Source organism: Agelaius phoeniceus, chromosome 21 (assembly GCF_051311805.1).
Source record: "Agelaius phoeniceus isolate bAgePho1 chromosome 21, bAgePho1.hap1, whole genome shotgun sequence".
Classification (NCBI taxonomy): Eukaryota; Metazoa; Chordata; class Aves; order Passeriformes; family Icteridae; genus Agelaius; species Agelaius phoeniceus.
Genome location: NC_135285.1, coordinates 2,188,747 through 2,206,908, shown reverse-complemented (window position 1 = coordinate 2,206,908; position 18,162 = coordinate 2,188,747). Strand labels below are relative to the sequence as shown.

The window sequence follows — 18,162 nt, the reverse complement described above, 5'->3', positions numbered from 1 at the left end:
CTGAGCTGAGGCTGCCAGCTGAGCTGGGCCAGGCTGCCAGCTGGATACGTGTGCTCTGCCAGGCAGAGCTAATTTGGAGCCAATCTGATAAAGGAAGCACTGAAAACAGAGCAGCAGCACCCCTGGGTCAGCTGCAGCCCCAAGGCAGGAGCCTTCCCCACTGCCTCTGCAGGGACTGTGAGCTCTGCCCAGCACCTGACCCTCCTTCCCAGCAGAGCTGCTTTCCCTGGCTTGTGTGGGGTTCCCAACCCTTCCCATCTTTCAGAAAAAAACACTTCAGCAAGGCAAAAAAATGCAAAAGCAACAGCTCTAGCTGTAGAGCTCCTGAAGAAACACCCACGGAGGCACCGGAGCTTGGCAGGGAAAACCAGAGAGAGGTAAAGTTCTGAGGAAACACATCGAGTTCCTTCCTTGCTTATTTTTAACAGTGCAAAATGTCATTGAAACTACAAAGCTTGCAAAAAGAGTGTTGTCAGCACTACAAAGAAATTCTAAAAAGTTGGGATTTTTTTCCAATGGGATGCCTTTGAACTTAGTGCAGTGGCAAACTCCTCCATAGCATAGGTCCAAACCAAAACATTGACATTTTTAGCCAGGCACCAAAGTCCCAGCAGTCTAACCTGGAGCAGAGAGGCCAACAGGCATTCAGGTATCCAGTTCAGGGGGAATCATGCCAAGAACTTGTAAATTTTAAGCAGCCAAGTCTGGGCATGCTGGCCTGTATTTCTAATCTAGACTGCTGGCTTACAAGATCTGAATTCAGACTCTGCAGCTCTGTTGCTGTCATGTCCTTCTCAGCTCTCCCCCTGAGACACCACACTTGGGCTGTGCATGCTAACCCACAAGCCATTTGTATGTTTTATGGTCAGCTGATGAAAGAACACTGCAGTTCCCACCTGATGGTGCCAAGAGCAGGGTGCAAATATTAACTGAGATGTTAATTGAGCTCATCAACCCACTGCTGCTCCACTCCCACTGGCAGCACGCAGGATCCCACTTCCATCCCACCACCCCCAGCTTCCCTGCTGGGTTTTGTGGGATTATGGGGGAGCTGAGAGCCACAAGGCTGATGGGTTTGGGGCTGGTCCTGCCCAGAGCAGCTGTGTTTGCCCCTCCTGCCCACCTGAGGCCGTTCTGAACCACCCGGTTCCTGCAGGTTCTCCAGCACGAGCACGCGTGGTTGCACTCAAAGATCAGGGGGGGCTCAGCCATGTTGAACTCAGGCAGGAGTCGGCCATCCTGAAGGAGAGAACCACCCCAGACTGGGTTATTTGTCTGCTCCTGGCATCCCCAAAACCACTGGCACATATTCCCCCCAGGGTAAAAACAGGCCAGAGAACCCCATGGTAAAGTTGTGCCCAAACCCAGCGTCAGAGCTCAGGTTCTGCTGAGACATAAACTTTAAAGAATTTGGGGATTTTAGAGGAGCTGAGGTTTTAGTTAGAGATAAGCTTTATTAGAGTTAATCAAAATAAATGGGTAGGCCTTGATGAAGTTAAGAGTTAGTAGTTAACTAATAATTGATTGCTTGTGAACACAATGTTTGATTAGCTGGGTTTATAATGAAAAATATAGAAACTGATAAATGGCTTTTAGGTAACATAAGACAATTGTAGCCTCCTCTGTTCTAAAACCAATTAAAGGTGGGGAATGGGAGTTCTACCAATGGGTTCATTTGTCATATTTGCATTGAAAAGGTAGAAAGGACAGAACAAGGAAGACTTCATTTACTTCCTCCTTTTGGGGCCCCTCCCCATGAAAGGGACCACAGACCCATTTCAAGGAACAAACTGCACATGTTTAATGGCTTTTGAACTAATTACCATGGGAAGCCAGGAATGGGATGTACCAGAGTTATGAATATGCATTTGTATTCTGGGTATTCAATATTTGTACAGATAAAAGGACTCTGTAATCACCTGTAAATTGCAGTTTGTATTTGGGAGCTATCCCACAATAAACATACACTTTATAACTTTAAAGTGTTAGAGAGTTTTTGTCCAACACAGTTGGATATTGGTACTAGATCAATATCCATATTTCTAATAAATCACCAAAATGGTTTTGCTCTACCCTGACAGCAGCACAGTCACCACTGTCACCCACAGCTGACAAACAGCCAGAGAATTTAGATTTTTGCTGCCTGCTATCACCCTACACAGCATTAAAAAAAAACCCTCCCAGTGCTGTGCAGAAAACTGGTGTGCATCATCATCATTATTGCCATTTGCTGTGCTGGAGGGGAGAAATGGATGCTTAGTCTGCCTCTGGAATAAAGCCTGAACTTGCAGAGTCCAAGGCCAGTACACCCAAGTTCTGTGAATCACACTACATTCCCAAATAACACTCCCAAAAAAACCTACAATTAATTATTTACCAACATACAGGATTAAGGAAGTGATGGATGTAATTTTTCATATTTAACAAATTTGGCTTTTAAGCCTTGAGAGATGTAATCACCTATTAATGTGTAAATAAAAGGGCTACAAAGCCAAGAAAGATGCCAACACTCCCTCTGGGAGAAACCTGCAGAGATTCACAGAACTTCTGATCTTTGTAGCACCTGCCCAAAGATGAATCTCAAAACCTCCCTGGAGGGTTGAAGCATTTACCCAAAACAAACCTGACTTCTGGCAATGTGGCAGTGAAAACATCTTTACTCTGTCTTCATCCAGGAGAATCACAACAAATAAAAGCAGATTTTAAAAAATTCTCTTTCTTTGTTTACATTCTCTCCCTTTGTTTACATCTTACAGCACTTTCCACGTTGCTCTGAAATGGAAGCTGATTTCACACTTGGATTGTTAAATGCTCCCTATCACATGAGTGTAATTAATGGCTCAGTTGGCACAAGAGGAGCACAATAAATAACACAAGAAAAGCTGCCCTGAGCAGGCAGTTTGGATTATCACATGTCTCAGAGCTGAGACTATAACTTGAGGCATTTTAAATCAAGAAGAAAGGAGTTGGAATCACAGAAGCAGGGAATGGTTTGGGGTGGAAGGGGCCTCAAACTCAGCTCATCCCAACCCCTTTCATGGGCATGGACATCTCCCACTAGAACAGGGTTGCTCCAAGCCCTGTCCAACCTGGCTTTGAGCTGTGCAAGGAACTGAATGAGGCAGAATTCAGTTGCCAGGCCCTGGTGTGAGCCAGGAGGGGGCTGTGTGTCCTCACCTTGTCGTACCAGCAGCGCATGCTGAGCTGGCCACACATGCAGTTACTGGAGGAGCAGTCGTCTATACAGACACAATACTGCAAGAGAAGCAAAGGGTTAATTCCACACCACTCACACCCCTGAGGCTGCAGCTGGAGGCTGGGTCAGGAAACCACATCTCCTCCTCTTGCTGCAGCTCCTCACCAGAGGCATCACCAGCTTCACCAGTCAGTGGCAGTTCTACTCCATTGGTCATTTCTGTGTGCAATGAGCACCAAAGGACTCTGCCTTGCAAGGAAGGATCTCATTCTGAGCCAGTCTCACTGCTCAGGAGAGGATGTTCCCCTGTTGTAACCCTCCCCCATGCCCTGTGAGCTGTTCTCCACACCTGAGGACAAGGAAAGCTCCAAGGAGGGACCAGAGCTGGGAGATGATGCAGCTGTGCTGTCTCAGTCCTCCTCTGCTGCTTCCCCAGCATCCCCAAGCCAGCACAGCCCTGCCACCAGGCTGCTGCACAACAGGGACTGGCCCTGGGAAGGTCACTTCAGCCACCTCAGAGCTGTGCCCAGCAAGGTCTCACCCTCACCCTGAACCTCCCCATCTCTGCTTTCCCCTCCCAGCCCTTCCAGGGCTGCAGCATCACAGCCAAGACCTCAGCCTGGCTGCTGCAGTCCATGGGAAGGCAGCATGGAGAAGGTCTCCCAACAAATCCCTGACTCTGCAGCCTCAGAAGAGAGGACAAGGATAAATGGGAGCCACATCAGCCAGCACCAGATGGCCAATGCTACAGCTGAACACAGAGCTCAGCTAAAGCCTCAAAACTGAAGAAAATCAAAATCCCATCTCCTACAACAAAATCCCATCTCCTACAGCTCCAATGCTACAGCTGAACACCGAGCTCAGCTTAAGCCTCAAAACTGAAGAAAATCAAAATCCCATCTCCTACAACAAGAACTGGAGGTGAGGCACTCAGCCTTAGCTGGAATTTGATGGCAGTATCAGGACTCAACATTCCCATGTGGAATGCCAAATCTGTTCTGAGGAGCACTGCAGAGCCCAGAAGAGGAAGAAAGCAGGATCCCTCACCTGTAAATGAGTGATGTTCCTGTCAATGTCCATCGGGGAGGTGACACAGTTCTGTGACACGTATTTGTAATTGCTGGGGCAGGGCTCGCTGTCCACGGAATTGACACAGGGGATGGGGATCCGCTCGTAGCCCCGGGCAATGTCTCTGTGGTGGAGAAAGAACTGTCACAGAGGAAAGTGCCCCAGACAAGGGGCCATTCAAATGCCATCCTGGGCCAGAGTCACCGAGCACTCGAAGCCATTCAGACTAGAACAGAGCTCGTGTTTTCCCACCCTGCCTTACAGATGGCTCTTTGTGCTTATATTTTCATTTGGAGGATGAATTTGCAAACCATGGACTGAATCAGCATGGGCTTAGTTCTTGCTAAGCTCACACTGACCTTCACACCAGCTTAAGAAGGCACACAATTCTTTCTTAAAGCAGCCTTCCCTATGCAAGAGCTCAATATCATGACCCACAAGCAAAGCCAGCCCTATTCTCACCTGCTCACCACCTTCTCTATCTGGGCAGGCTTCTCAGAAGATGATTCTTTGAGAGTCTTGTTCATCTGCAGGGCCACCCAGACCTGAGAGTTAAGGCTGGAGCACTGGAGCGGGGTCTCACCCTCCTTGTTCTTTAAAGTGACATCCGAGCCACGGGAAAGAAAGAGACTGCAAAACAGCAAGGAAGGATAAGGATTCCCCAGGAGAAAGCAGGCAAGGGGAAAACAAGCTGAATCACATCCTCCAGCCAGCCCTTAAGGGACTGTAGTAGTGAATAATCACCTGAGTTTTCTTTATTAAGCATGGTTCAGTGAATCCTTCTGACAGAAGCTCTGGGCACCCATGAGAGCTCTGGGCAAACCATGCCTTGCTTCAGGTACCTTGCTGGTACCAGCCTAACTTCAGACAGGCTTGAAACTCTCTCTGGCAGGGAAAGATATGGGGTGGGAAGAGTAGGCTGGAAATGGAAGAGCCCCACAGGAACCTGGTGGTGGGCTTGGCCCTCGTTTATACTCACCAGCTTTTGGTGAGAACATGATGGCTTTATTCAGAGCAGGGATGAAGCAAAGGAACAAAGGTAACAGGGCACCTTTTTACCATGCTAGTGGTGGGGGAAAAAAAGCTTTAATCAAGGAAGCCTGACACCTTCCTGCTGGGAAGCCCAGGCTGAGCACAGCCCCTCAGACTCAAACACGCCACATTTTCTGAGCAGCTCTGGCAGCAGCTGGTAGCTCATACACCCCACCCCAGGAGAAAAACAAGCCCTCCATCACAATCCTGGGCTGTGTGTAAAGAGCAAAGGCATCTCAGAGGCTCTCCTGAGGCTGGCAGGCAGCAGCAGGGGGGCAGGGAGGGCTGGGCAGGGCACTTACACCACACACTCGTAGCGGTTCTCTCGTGCTGCGATGTGCAGGGGCGAGTCCCCGTGGATGTTCACGGCGTGCAGGTCACACTTTGCTGCCAGCAGGATCTCAGCTATGTCAACACAGCCAGAAAAAGCAGCCCAGTGCAAACAAATGTTTTCCTCCTGGAGGGAAAGAGAACAGAGAGGAGGTTGTTTAAAACCCCATGGCTTTGGGGGTTCCTTCCTCAGCTCTGCACCTGCAGCGTTCAGCGTGTGGCTGCCATCCCCATCCTGCTCTGGCTGGCTGGGAATGCCAGGGTGGACAGGAAAACCTCAGAGCAGCCAAACAGAGAGCTCTCACTCCATCCACCTCTGCACACCAAGGATGGGGAGGCTGCACACAAGGCAATCCATCACCTTCCCTACACACACACAGACAGCGTCAGTCTCCGAGCCACAAACCAATCTAGATCAATCCAGGAAAGAGGTGACAGACATGAACAAACATGCTGGAAAAGGCTGGATGCTGAGTTTGCCCAGCCCCAAGAGCCAGGAAAGCTACTGTGCCTCCCAGGGCTGCAAAATTAAGGAGAAAAAGAGCACAGCACGAAATTAAGGAGAAAAAGAGCACATAGGGTACGTGAAGGTGCCAAAAAGAGAACCAGGAGCCATGGGGTAAGCAATCAATCTGACTCCAGGCATCTCTTAAATACTGTATGTACTCATCTCTCACTAGCAGCACTGGAAATAGCTGAACACTCATCTTTCTGATGGAGATATTTTAAGGGATGATCCTGTTTTCTGTTACACTGCAATTTGCAGCACACGTCGATCCCTTCCCCATGACAGGCTCTAAAGACACTGATGACAACAGTGAAATGATAGTAATGATCACCCAGCTATTCCCCTTTTTTTCTTCTTTTTAAAGCAAAAACAAAGCTGCTGCTGGAGTGTTTGAGCTGTTATCATGTAACTTAAGGTCCTGCCTTAAATAGGGAGCTATTGCCACACATCAGGGAGAGGGAGACACTTTCCTACCCAGCTCCTGCTTCCCTTTACAGTGTCATCTAGAAAAACCCCACACAATCTACAGAAAACATCCATCCTGTGGCTTGCACCCACATGCTGCAGCTCAGACAGGTCACAGACCCCTGGACTGGTGCTCTGCCTTGCATTGCTCCTGCCTGAAAAGCAGCATCATCACAAGCAAAGCCTTTCTCCCAAAGCAGGAGGTTTCCCAGCACGAGTGACATTTGTCCTGAACCACAACCAGCAGGACACCCCAGCTGCAGGTCCAGGAGAGATGTGTCACACACACAGCTGTTAAGAGCACAGTTTTCTTTCAAGTAAATTGTTGACTGAGTTGATTTGATGTTCATCATTAATGTGTGATCTTGAAGCTGTGACAGATCAAAGAGTCTGTTTTGTTCAGAGTCAGCAAACAGATGTAACAGCCCAAAAAGCTCCCTCTCACTTTGACTTTTGTTTTTAGGAACAGGACTGGATCCAGACCTGCCTGAGAACTGGGAACCATCTAAGTGTGCTGTGTTTGGCTGGGATAGAGTTAATGTTTCTCCCAGGGGCTGCTGTGGGGCTGTGCTGAACAGAGGGCTGGGGACACAGAGATAGCACCTGCTGAGCAGGGCTGACACAGAGCCTGCTCTGTCCTGTGCTGCCTCCCTGGGCACGAGACTGGGGGACAAGGAAAGCTGGGAGGACACAGCAGGACAGGTGACCCTGACCAAAGGGATATTCCAGACCACCTGACATCAGTTCAGGATATAAAGTGGGGAAAGGAGGAGAGAAGGGGATGTTTGGAGTGATGGTTTTTCTCTTTCCAGGTCACTGTTCCATGGGTGGGGCTCTCCTGCAGGTGCTGAACACCTGCCCAACCATGGGAAGCAGGGAATGAATTCCCTGTTCTGTTCTGCTTGTGTGTGTGCCTTTGGCTTTTCCATTAAACTCTATCTCACTAAACTGTCCCTATTAAACTGTCCACAAGTCTTTTTCTACCTTTTACCCTCCTGATTCTCTCCTCACTGGTGGGGGAGTGAGCAAGGGGCTGTGAGGGGCCTGGCTGGGGTTAAACCACACAATCACAGAAACACAGAGGGGTTTGCTTTGCTTTGCTTTGGAAGAGACCTCAAAGCTCATCCAGTGCCACCCCCTGCCATGGACAGGGACACCTTCCACTATTCCCAGGTGGCTCCAAACCTTGTCCAACCTGGCCCTGGACGCTTCCAGGGATGGGGTGAGACACCACACTTCAACATCCTTAGAGACTCCAAGAATAAGAAACATAGTATAAGGAAAAGAGAGGAGCAGTGCTGAAGAAGGCTGGGAAAAGCAGACAGTATCTCTGACAGTATCTCTTTGTATCTTCTCTATTTCCCTGGAAACCCCTGGGAAAGCAGCTGGCACAGCCCCACAGGCAGAGCTGGGGGGAGCTCCCAGGGGCTCAAGCACTGAGTGCATCCCACTGGGGCAGGATTTAGGGAGGTGAAGGGCAGCTCCAGCTCTGGACACATCAGAGCTTTGTGCCAGCGATGCCCAGGCTTTGACAGCTGCTGGCAGAGTGCCCAGCCCATCCAGAAACACAAATAGGAGCTCATTCCCCTCAGAAGGCACACAGGGTGCCCCAACCCACACCCAGAGTCCCTGGCCTGGGACAAACTTTTGGAGCTGGTGAGTCTGGACTGAAGGGGCTCTGCCTGGTGCAGTGTCCAGTGGCAGCACAGAGGGATGGGAACCAGTGAGGCTCAGAGCTGAGGATTCCACAGAGCATCCTGACAGAGCAGCTGCAGGGACAGCACATCCCACAGGCTGCCAAACTTCTGCCCAGAACTCAGGAAAACTCTCACCAGACACTTCTCACTCACACTGAGTGGGACTGAGCCCAAAATCTGTCACCTGGGGCGTGTCTGGGGTTTAAGCAGAGACTGCAATTCCTGCAGGAGGTGCCAGGGGAGCCTTACATTGTCACGGATGTTGATGTCCGAGCCCTTGGCCAGCAGCAGCTTCACCAGCTCGATGTGTTTGTACTCCGTGGCCCAGATCATCGGTGTCCAGCCACCATCGTCCTGGCAGGGGACAGCAGGGTGACACACAGCACTCCCACAGCCTCCTGCTGGCCCCACACAGCCCTGCCCTCCCCTGCAGCTTCCTCAGAGCCCAGCGTGGCGGGGAGCAGCACAGGCACAGCTGAGCCTGGAGTTTGTTCCAGCTCAGCAGGCTGGCACTGCACCTCCAGCTTGTCCAAAAGGCACAGGGAGCACCCCAGGGTGTGTAAAAGATCTTACAGAAACTCCCTGAGAAGCCTGGGGAAGCTGCCCTTGCCCCAGGTTAATTACCTCTGTCTCACCCCATAGCAATGCATAAACCCCAGGGGCAATGGACAAACCCCACAGTGACAAGTGCCAGGCTCAGCCCATCCCACACCACTGTCCATGATCCCCCCACTAGGAGAAGCACAGGGACACCCTGGAGCAGCAGGATCCACTTCAAATTGAAGGAGAAACTGCAAATCAAGGGGAGTTCCCTGAGGTGAGTGAGGGATCACCCTCCCTGGCAGACAGGAGGGGCACAGAATTGTCACCCTGTGGTGATCTGGAGGTGTCCCCCAGCAGCAGGACTGTACCTGAGTGAGCACTCAGGTCCTGAGGGTGTCTCTGACCTGGGCTAAGCAGCTCCTGCCCCGGGGAAGCCTCACCTGGCAGTTGACATCCATCTTCCCATTGGAGAGCAGGTACTGCACCACGTCATAGTGGCCCTTCTTGGCTGCCAGGTGCAGACATGTGGAGCCCTCAGCATCCTGCACACAAGCACAGCACACACCCTCAGCCATGCTCAGAACAGCAGAGGAGCTCCCAGATGGAAAAGGGAATGCCAGAAGTCTCCAGCTCACTGCCAGGAGGGCAGAGAGAAGGAAGCAGAGCTCTAAGCAGAGCTTGGGAGCTTTGCACCAAAGAGGTGCCACCCTGCAGAGAAGGAAGCTAAGAGTGGAAAGGGCTTTGCAAAGCCTGGGGAAGGCACCAACCCCAAACCCTGGCAGTGATGCCCTCCCTTCTCCAACAGCCCCTTTCCTGCTCCTCTCCATGTTCTGGAGAGCCAAAGGGAAGCAAAAATCCCTCACATAGTCCAAATTTGCACTTGACATCAGAAAAAATCACTTTGTCTCAAGTTGAAATGCTCCATTCCTCCAGGTTTTTTGCTGGGTTTTGTTAGCCCAAGGCCTTATCCCAGCACCTGGCAGCAGGTCCAGGGCTGTGGTGTCTCTGTCCAGAGAGACCAGGTCCCCATCCTGCCCACAGGCATCTGCACAGACTGGAGATAAAAAACAGCCCTGAAGGTTGAAAGGAAAAATGCCTTTGGGAGCTGGGAATGCAAGGCCTGGAGGAGATGGACAGGCTGTGAGTCATGGTGGAGATGCTCCCACCCTCCCACCAAAGATCTCTCTGGCAGCAGCCTGACTTTTATCAGGCATTTATATCCCAAGAGCTTAGCACAGAGCAAGGCCCAGGGAGCAGGAAATCAGGAGGAGGAAATGAAAGACTGAAAAAACCAAATGATTCCTTCCAGCTAAATCCCTGGGAGCAGTGCTGGAGGTGAGAGCTTTGGGATGGAGCTGATGTGATGCAGGCTGAGGGAGCAACTCTCAGAGCAAGGAAGGGACATCTCAGGTCAGGGATTGCACCAGGAGGGCTCCTTGGGACACTGAAAGAGTTTCTACACCCCCACATGTGCCTGCTCCAGCTGAATAATTCCACAGCTTTCCCCTTGGATGGGCAAGAACCAAGGGCAGCTCCCCGGCCCTGGGAGAGCAGGCAGATTTTATTGTAGAGTTTCTTCATGTTTTGAGTGGGGCTTTTCCATGCTGAAACAGGACCAAGAGCTTCACCCTGGGGGCTGGGGAGCCCCCACCCAGCTCCCTGCAGTCCCACCTGCCCCAGGTAGGGGCTGGAGCTGCTTCCAAACCAATGCTTCTGCTTTCAAACAGAGCCTCAGCTAATTAAGAAACTAATTAACATCATCAACTAGCCTAGACCTCAGATGTGATCTGAGGCTTCTCATTAGCTTTTGCAAGCTCAAAATTTATCTCCTTCCCTTGACCTTCAGAAACACAAACTCCCCTTTTTTCTCTTCCACAGGAATGAATCAGGTGAGAGATGTCTGGGCTGCTCCAAGGTACTTGAGCCAGTGGCCAGCACAAACCCACAGGTGCCTGTCCTGTCCCCCTCCCAAGGATCCATTTAGGGCCTGCATTGGGCAGCACCAGCTCATGGCCAGCAGAAAAATGAGATTATGACACCTCCAGCCTCCACTCCAAGACAAACCAGTTCATTTCTGATACCTTGTGCAGTGCTGCCTTCCCAAACCCAGCCAAGAGCAGCAGGTTGTGACAATAAGTTTGCATGGGGAGGGTTCCTGTGCTCCAAACAGCATCTGATTTATGGGACTAATAAATGGTCTGTGTATTTTCCAAGATTGCAAAGCATCCAGAGCATGCTAAAGGCAAAGAGACAGCTGCATTTTATTGTTTTGGTTTAAATTAAGGGGTAGAGTTTAAAGATGGGGTTCAATTTTGCCACTGCAGCATGACTGCAAGAATCCACACATCAGTTCTTTGGAAAGGAAAGCTTCCTCTGTCATTTTTCCTGGCTTGGCAAGCACCTAATTACCAGCCTATTTTAAAACATCACCCCAAAACTCTCATTGTTAGAGCCTACAGAGAAGGGAACTCTGAAATCCAGCCCCACTGCAGTGGATTTGTGACACTAAAACCCATGAAATCAAACCCCCCTGACATTTGGTGCCACAAACTAGAGGGACAAGTGGCAACACTTGCCCCAAACAGCTCATGGCCAGCAGAAAAATGAGATTATGACACCTCCAGCCTCCACTCCAAGACAAACCAGTTCATTTCTCCTCAGCCTGGGCACTTCCACCCAAAACTTCAAGGAAGAAATGTTGGACAGAGGCTTCCTCAGGAGAAAAAGGGAAGGAATAAACTCCTACCTTGGGATCTACTAGTGCTCCAGCCTTGATCAGGTATTTCACAGTTTCCAGGTGGTTGTTTTCTGCTGCTTCCATCAGTGGAGTCCTCTGGTCCTCAGAGCAGGTGTCAATGTTAGCACCAGCCTGTTGGGAGGCAGGGCAAGCACAAGGACAGTCAGCAGGGGAAGGATGTGGGAGTAGGGATTTAATAACAAGATCTTCTCCTGAAATTTAGCCATATTAAGCAGGGGAAAAAAAAAGAAAAGAAGAAAAAAGAAGAAAAAAGAAGAAAAAAGAAGAAAAAAGAAGAAACAGAATGAGGAAAGAAGGCAGTGCAAGTCCACCTGCTCTGGAAACAGCACACACTGCCTGCCCCCTCTCCTGCCTTCCCAGCCAGGAAGGAACTGTAAGGAAGCCAACAGCTGGTATTAAATAACTCCTGTTATTACCAGATTTTCTACTCCTACTTTCTAGATATTGTTTGTGTAACAATTTGGGGAAGTCGGCCTCCTCCTTTTTCCAGCAGCTTTGTTTTCCCTGGTCTATGATTTAGCCTACAACAACCAGCTCTTCTCAATGTCACAAGCAGTAGGAACATCTTGCTGATGGCAACAGAGGCAGGAGCTGGGAAAAAATATCCTGGGGACTGGCTAAATATTCCTGTGGAAGTCAATGGCACTTCCACAGAGGTCTCTGAGCATCTGCTCTGCTCAGCCCAGAGTGCCTCCAGCACCACCTCACTCCTTCCAAACCATGGCTCTGTCAGCTTATCCTGCCTGCTTCAGCCCTTGGGCTGAGCTCAGGAACCACCCAAAACTCAACCCCAAGAGGTCTCAGACACCACCCAGCTCTTGGCAGGGTGTGTGTGAGGCTCAGACCTGTTCACAGCAGCTGACTCAGGTTCACCTGGCACAAGGAGCTGTTTTCAGGTGCCTCCCACTGAATTCCTTTGTTTTGACTCTTTTCCCCAGCCAGAGCTATTTAAACCAGGGCAGAGGAGAAGCATTTCAAGTGGAACAAGCTGGGGCCATTCCCAGCCAAACACTGGGCTGCTGCAGAGGCCAGACCTCAGGGAGAGACAAGATAAAGCACTCTGGAAACAAACCAACCCTACTGAGAATTAAATTGTTTGTGATATCTCACAAGTTTTGCTCCTTTTCCTCATTCCACTGTCTTCACATGCAGTAATTTCAGTCAGAGCAGCCAGGGAGGTCCATTGCTGCCTTCAAACAGTACCTGAAAGCCTCCAGTTCCAGGTGCTGAAATGCACCAGCCCAGCAGGATCTTTCCAAGGGCCAGTCATTGCTGCCTTCTCAACAGCCCTTTAAGGTTTCCCTATCCCACAGCATAAACAAAACACACTTCCAGTCACTCCAGACCAGGTACACCAGCACAAAACAGAAAAACTAGAACTTTTTAAATGCTTCTTTTTCTTCTTCACATTGTTTTGGAGCAGGCTCAACAACATCCCTACAGCTTTGACCATCTTCCCTCAGTTAGAATCCAAATCTCAGCCAACAAACCAAACTTGCATCTTCCCTTCACTCCTTTCCACATGTGAGACATTTATGCTGCAGAGGAAAATCCTGATGGAGCTCCTCAGGTTTTGACAGAAGGGAAGGCAGGGCCTGGCAGCTTCCAGGCCCTCATCACCAAGAGCAACCTGGTTTGGAGATCAAAACCAAGAGTTTGGAGCTCTCCTGCAGCCTGGCAGCACATCTGGCAGTGCCCAGGCTGTGCTGGCACATCTGGCAGTGCCCAGCCCTGGCTGTGCTTAGGCACAGATCCCCACCTACCCCACAGTGCCCTGCACCAAATCTTGCCCTGCTCCTTGCCTGGAGAACAGGACAATTCCAGCAGGACAATTCCCTCCCATTACTCTGCCCCACTCCTCCCTCAGCAAACCCTGGGATTGAGGAGGTTTTTTACAGAAGGGATTTTCCCCTGCTGATTTCCACGTGGGGCAGACCAAAGCCCACAGGAAATGGTTTGTGCAGAGGGCTGGAAGTGCAGACAGACCTGAATGAGCATGTGGCAGATGTCCACGTGGCCAGACTCGGCAGCAGCATGGAGAGGGGTTCTCTTACTCTGATGCTCCATTTTAAAATTAGGGTCAATCCCATCCACTGCAAAACAGAGCAGAGACACTTTCAAGCACAGTTCAGAGGCTGAAGTGTAACAGTCTCAGCTGAAGGCTGTTAAAGGATGGATTCCCAGCCCATCCTCAGCCCTGCTCATGTCTCACTGCACATTTCACCAGAAAGCTCTCAGGGCAGCCCCCTGCACATTCAATATGCAACAGCCCTCAAACCCAGAGCTTAGAAACACCATGGAATTCAATACCTTTTTAAGGCATTACTATCTCTCCAGAGGCCTCATCTCAAAAACAACAAACAACACACAAGGATAAAAAAAGAAAAAACACTGCTTGGTTTAAAGCAACCCAGAGATTGGGAACAACAAAGAGTTGGTACCACCTGGGCTCTGTCTCACCACTATTAACTGGAATTCATATTAGTGATCCTTTCTGCACCCCTGCAAATACAGAACTGCAACATGGATGGAATTTGTCCACACAGGCTCAGGATCTGGCCAGAGATTCTCACAGCTGTGCAGAGACTGACAGATGATGCTGACAGCCAGACAAAGATGTCTGGGCATGATAACATGTTGTGTATGATGAGGCTGTAGTTAAATATCAATGAATAACATTTCTGTGCTATTGAAAACAGGAACAATGGAGCAAACACTTGCTAGGCAAAAAAAAATAAAGAAGGAACTGATAAAGGGCAAGAACAGAAAGCATCCAAAAATGTACAGCAAAGTACTGGAGTGGAAAGGAAGCATCCTTGTGAAACATTGTGTCCTTCAGAGGGGGAAATTCCTGGGGAATATTGGATGCTAAAAACAAGCTCAGCAGCTCAAAGGCATCTAGTGAGAGGCACCTCTGTACCCCAAAACAAACCCCATGGATTGAAGGCTCTTCCTTTTTGCTTTCTTGCTGATGGCTCTTGGTTTAAACTGACTCCATCTATTCCCTCTCTACTGGAAGCAAATATGTACCCCAGGCATGGAGAGGGGGTGGGAAAAACCACATGGAGGTCATTGTGGGGACACAACCAGCATGGATAAACCATGCTCAAAGCAGACACAAGTGGGGATCAATGCCCATTTCCCAGAGAGATGAAGCCTTCCCAATGACACATCAGCCACAGGAGTCTCTGCTCCCCAGGGCACTGGGGAGATGACGTGGTGCCCTGCTGGGAAGTGGCTGCAGGCACTGCCTGGCAGGGGCTGGGAGTGCTGCCAGCCAGGCCCTGGCCTGGGCAGGAGGCACCTACCCAACATCAGCAGCACCTTCTGCAGCTCCCCTTGCCTGGCAGAGAAGTAGAGCTGCTTTGGGTGGAACCGCAGCTTCTTGGGCCTGCAGGAGAGAGAGAGAGAGAGAGAGGAGGAATTAGTGCCCAGGGAAGGACAGGAATGTCACCCCTCACTCACTGCCACTCCTCACTGCCACCCCTTTGGGCCTGACAAAGTTCTGGGCTCATCCCCCAGCGTGGGCAGCAGGGCAGGGGGAGCTCTGCCCTTCTGCCCCCATGCTCAGATGAGACTCCACCTGCAGAGCTGCCTCCAAATCTGGGATCCCCAACATGAGGAGGACCTGGAGCTCTGGAGTGAATCCAGAGGAGATCCTGAGATGCTCTAAAGGGTGGAGTTCTTCTGCTCTGGAGCCAGGCTGGGAGGGCTGGGGGTGCTCACCTGGAGAGGAGAAGCTCCAGGGAGAGCTCAGAGCCCCTGCCAGGGCCTAAAGGGGCTCCAGGAGAGCTGGAGAGGGACTGGGGACAAGGCATGGAGGGACAGGACACAGGGAATGGCTCCCACTGCCAGAGGGCAGGCATGGATGGGATATTGGGAATTAGGAATTGTTCCCTGGCAGGGTGGGCAGGCCCTGGCACAGGGTGCCCAGAGCAGCTGGGGCTGCCCCTGGATCCCTGGCAGTGCTCAAGGCCAGGCTGGGCAGGGCTGGGAGCACCTGGGACAGTGGGAGGTGTCCCGGCCATGGCAGGGGTGGAACTGGATGAGTTTTAAGGTCCCTTCCAACCCAAACCTTCTGTAATTCTCTGATACAAAAAAACAAGTCTGCAAAATGAGGCTTTAAAACTTCCAGCTCCAGCCCCAGGCAGTCCTGTTCCAGTGAGGGCTGGATCTGTTCAGTGCTGCTCAGCAACAGATTCTGGGTCTCACTACTGTGAACAGGAGCTCCCAGAAGTTCCAGCTGCAGCTGAAGAGCCAGTGAAGAACTAAATCCTCCAGAGAAATCAATAAGACATTTAGAGCTGTTACAGTTCTCCCAAACCTGTTGGGGATGACTAATGAGTGAAGTGAACAAAAAAAGCTCTGAGTTGGACCAAAATCCAGAAAAGCTAAATCTCCTTTTCTCTAGGCTAAGCAACTTTGCTGGGAACTGGAGTGACCCAATGGTCTTTTTCTTACTTTTCAGAGTCCAGGGCAATCAGGGCACTTTCCAGAGTTTCTTTCACTGGTCCCTGGGTCAAGCTAGTAGTAGGCTTTGGAAAAACTGAAGACCCAGGGATGTCAAACCCTTCAGCAGCCGAACTTTCTGGCTTGTCTTCCTCTGACAACCTCGTCCCAGTGCCACTGAAGAGGAAAAATGAGAGACAGCCAAAGCATAACCATTAAAAATACACAACAAGGTTTCTCTTATGCCAAAAAAGAAAAGCAAATGCATTTTAAATACAGATAAGTGTAACTGAAATTGAAACTCAAAACCAATAAATTTTACAGCTTTTTCGGTAAGAACTTGCCCCAGAAAGGAATTACACTGCCCTCTGACTACATCTTGATGTACTCTGTGCTACAGGAGACCCAGGCACATGGGGCAAGTCTTAAAGCCACCTAAACAAGGCCAGATAGGATGGGAAGTCAGAGCAGAGTTCAACACAGGGCTGGTTTGATTTGTGTTTTCCTCTCTCATGGGTGCGAGTCAGGAGCTGCAGATGGGAATGGCTGTCACTGAGCAAACCTGACAATATCAACGAATTCCACTATAATTCCATTCCTAACAATAACAGGAAGGAATGGTTGAACTCCTGAACCCCCCAACCTCCAGAGCCTCAGCTCTGGTGCAGCGAGTGACCCAAAACCCCCCAGCAGATTCCTGCAGCTGAGGCAGCTCCCAGCCCATCAGGAGGAGCCCAACCACTCCAACCAAAGCCTGGCCTGGCAGAGCTTTGAGATCCCCCGGTGCCCCCGTGCTCACCTCCCCGTGGTGGTGTCGGCCCTGCCCTCCACAGCCGCAGGTTTCTGCTGCTCGTAGCTCAGGGACACCGTGGAGGTGGTGTCAGCCTTGGCTATTGTCACCTCCTTGGCCTTGGAGGCCTCCTCCCCGCAGTGAGGGCAGTAGCTGGTGTCGTTCACCTGCGAGGCACAGCTCTTGTGGAAGCGGTGGGAGATGCTGCTCTCGGGCTGACACTCCATGAAAGTGCCCTTAAAAAACCACAGAGAAGGAAATTCAGCCCCTGCTGGGCCCGTGCCTCGCCCCTTCACACGCTCCATGCCACTCCTCACCACCTCTCTCGGCCCTGCTGCGTCCAGTACAGTAAAGCAAGCACTGCCACTTCTTTAGAAGAGAACAAAACCAAGGTAAAGGGGGAAAAACTCACTCGGTTAAAGACTGCAAAGCAAGATTTTGAATTGTGTTTGGGAAACAGAACAAAGAAGTCCAAATTTCCAGCTCTTCCCTCTAACACTTGAAGTTCTCGCTTGTGTCTCTAGAAGTGCCAGTGCACTGTAAGGACGCCCCAAAACTGGAAAAGAAACCTTCAGACCTGTGCTGAGCCAGCATTAAAACTACCTGAAACACAACTGCACACAAACCATGCAAGAACCTGCATCAATCTGTCATTGATCCAACTGTAACCCAAATTATGTGACTCTTCTGCCTGGACCAGTCTAATTAACCCAAACAAGCTGACTGCTCATGCAACAAACTGGGCAATTCCTCCTAAAATTAATTTCCCTTTCTACCAAAGTCCCTGCAACTGCTGTGCAGGAGCCCAGAGCTCCCTGCCTGTGGTGTCAGTGCTGCCTGAAGCCCTGCTGTGCTCTGGGTTGGTGATGGTGGCACAGACAAACACTCCAGGTTCACCTCTGTGCACCAGCACACAGCACTGAGAGATGCAAGAGAGTGCAAGGAAAGGCCAGCCAAACCCCCTCTTCTCCTGAATCCAGTCCTCCCAAGCAATCTAATTAACTCTATTTCAGCTTTGCAAATGCCTTGAAGGGTTTTGAGGGTTTTATCTTCTAAATGATCTTTGACTCAGCAAGAAAACCCAGGATGGCTCCACTTACTACAATAATGCTTGAGACAACTGCAGCATCTTTCCTTGAATCATCCTGAAGAATACCAGCATCACACAATTAAGCCACATCATCACTCCATGAGGCCTCAGTTGGTGCCTTTCAGCTTTATGCACAGGGAAAGCAGGACACTGGCCATCAAAGGACTGCAGCAAGTCCCTCAAAAGCCTCGGTGGCACAGGTGGAAGAAGCAGCAGGAGATCACAGAGTGGTTTGA

At 50.4% G+C, this 18,162-nt stretch overlaps 1 protein-coding gene across 14 annotated transcripts in view; it reads right to left on the bottom strand.

The window, feature by feature from the left end:
- The window catches only part of LOC129128747 (histone-lysine N-methyltransferase EHMT1), a 124,783-nt gene that overhangs the window by 13,337 nt on the left and 93,284 nt on the right, over positions 1 to 18,162 (bottom strand). For all 14 annotated transcript variants that reach the window (XM_054646245.2, XM_077188987.1, XM_077188980.1 and 11 more), the window contains 12 exons: positions 16,846 to 17,072; positions 16,059 to 16,223; positions 14,906 to 14,988; positions 13,584 to 13,690; positions 11,586 to 11,708; positions 9,280 to 9,381; positions 8,546 to 8,650; positions 5,599 to 5,753; positions 4,727 to 4,894; positions 4,244 to 4,388; positions 3,178 to 3,255; positions 1,124 to 1,239 (listed from right to left, as the gene is read on the bottom strand). In XM_054646245.2, coding sequence (XP_054502220.1) covers positions 1,124 to 1,239; positions 3,178 to 3,255; positions 4,244 to 4,388; positions 4,727 to 4,894; positions 5,599 to 5,753; positions 8,546 to 8,650; positions 9,280 to 9,381; positions 11,586 to 11,708; positions 13,584 to 13,690; positions 14,906 to 14,988; positions 16,059 to 16,223; positions 16,846 to 17,072 — 1,574 coding nt within the window. The remainder of the gene's footprint in view (positions 1 to 1,123; positions 1,240 to 3,177; positions 3,256 to 4,243; positions 4,389 to 4,726; positions 4,895 to 5,598; positions 5,754 to 8,545; positions 8,651 to 9,279; positions 9,382 to 11,585; positions 11,709 to 13,583; positions 13,691 to 14,905; positions 14,989 to 16,058; positions 16,224 to 16,845; positions 17,073 to 18,162) is intronic.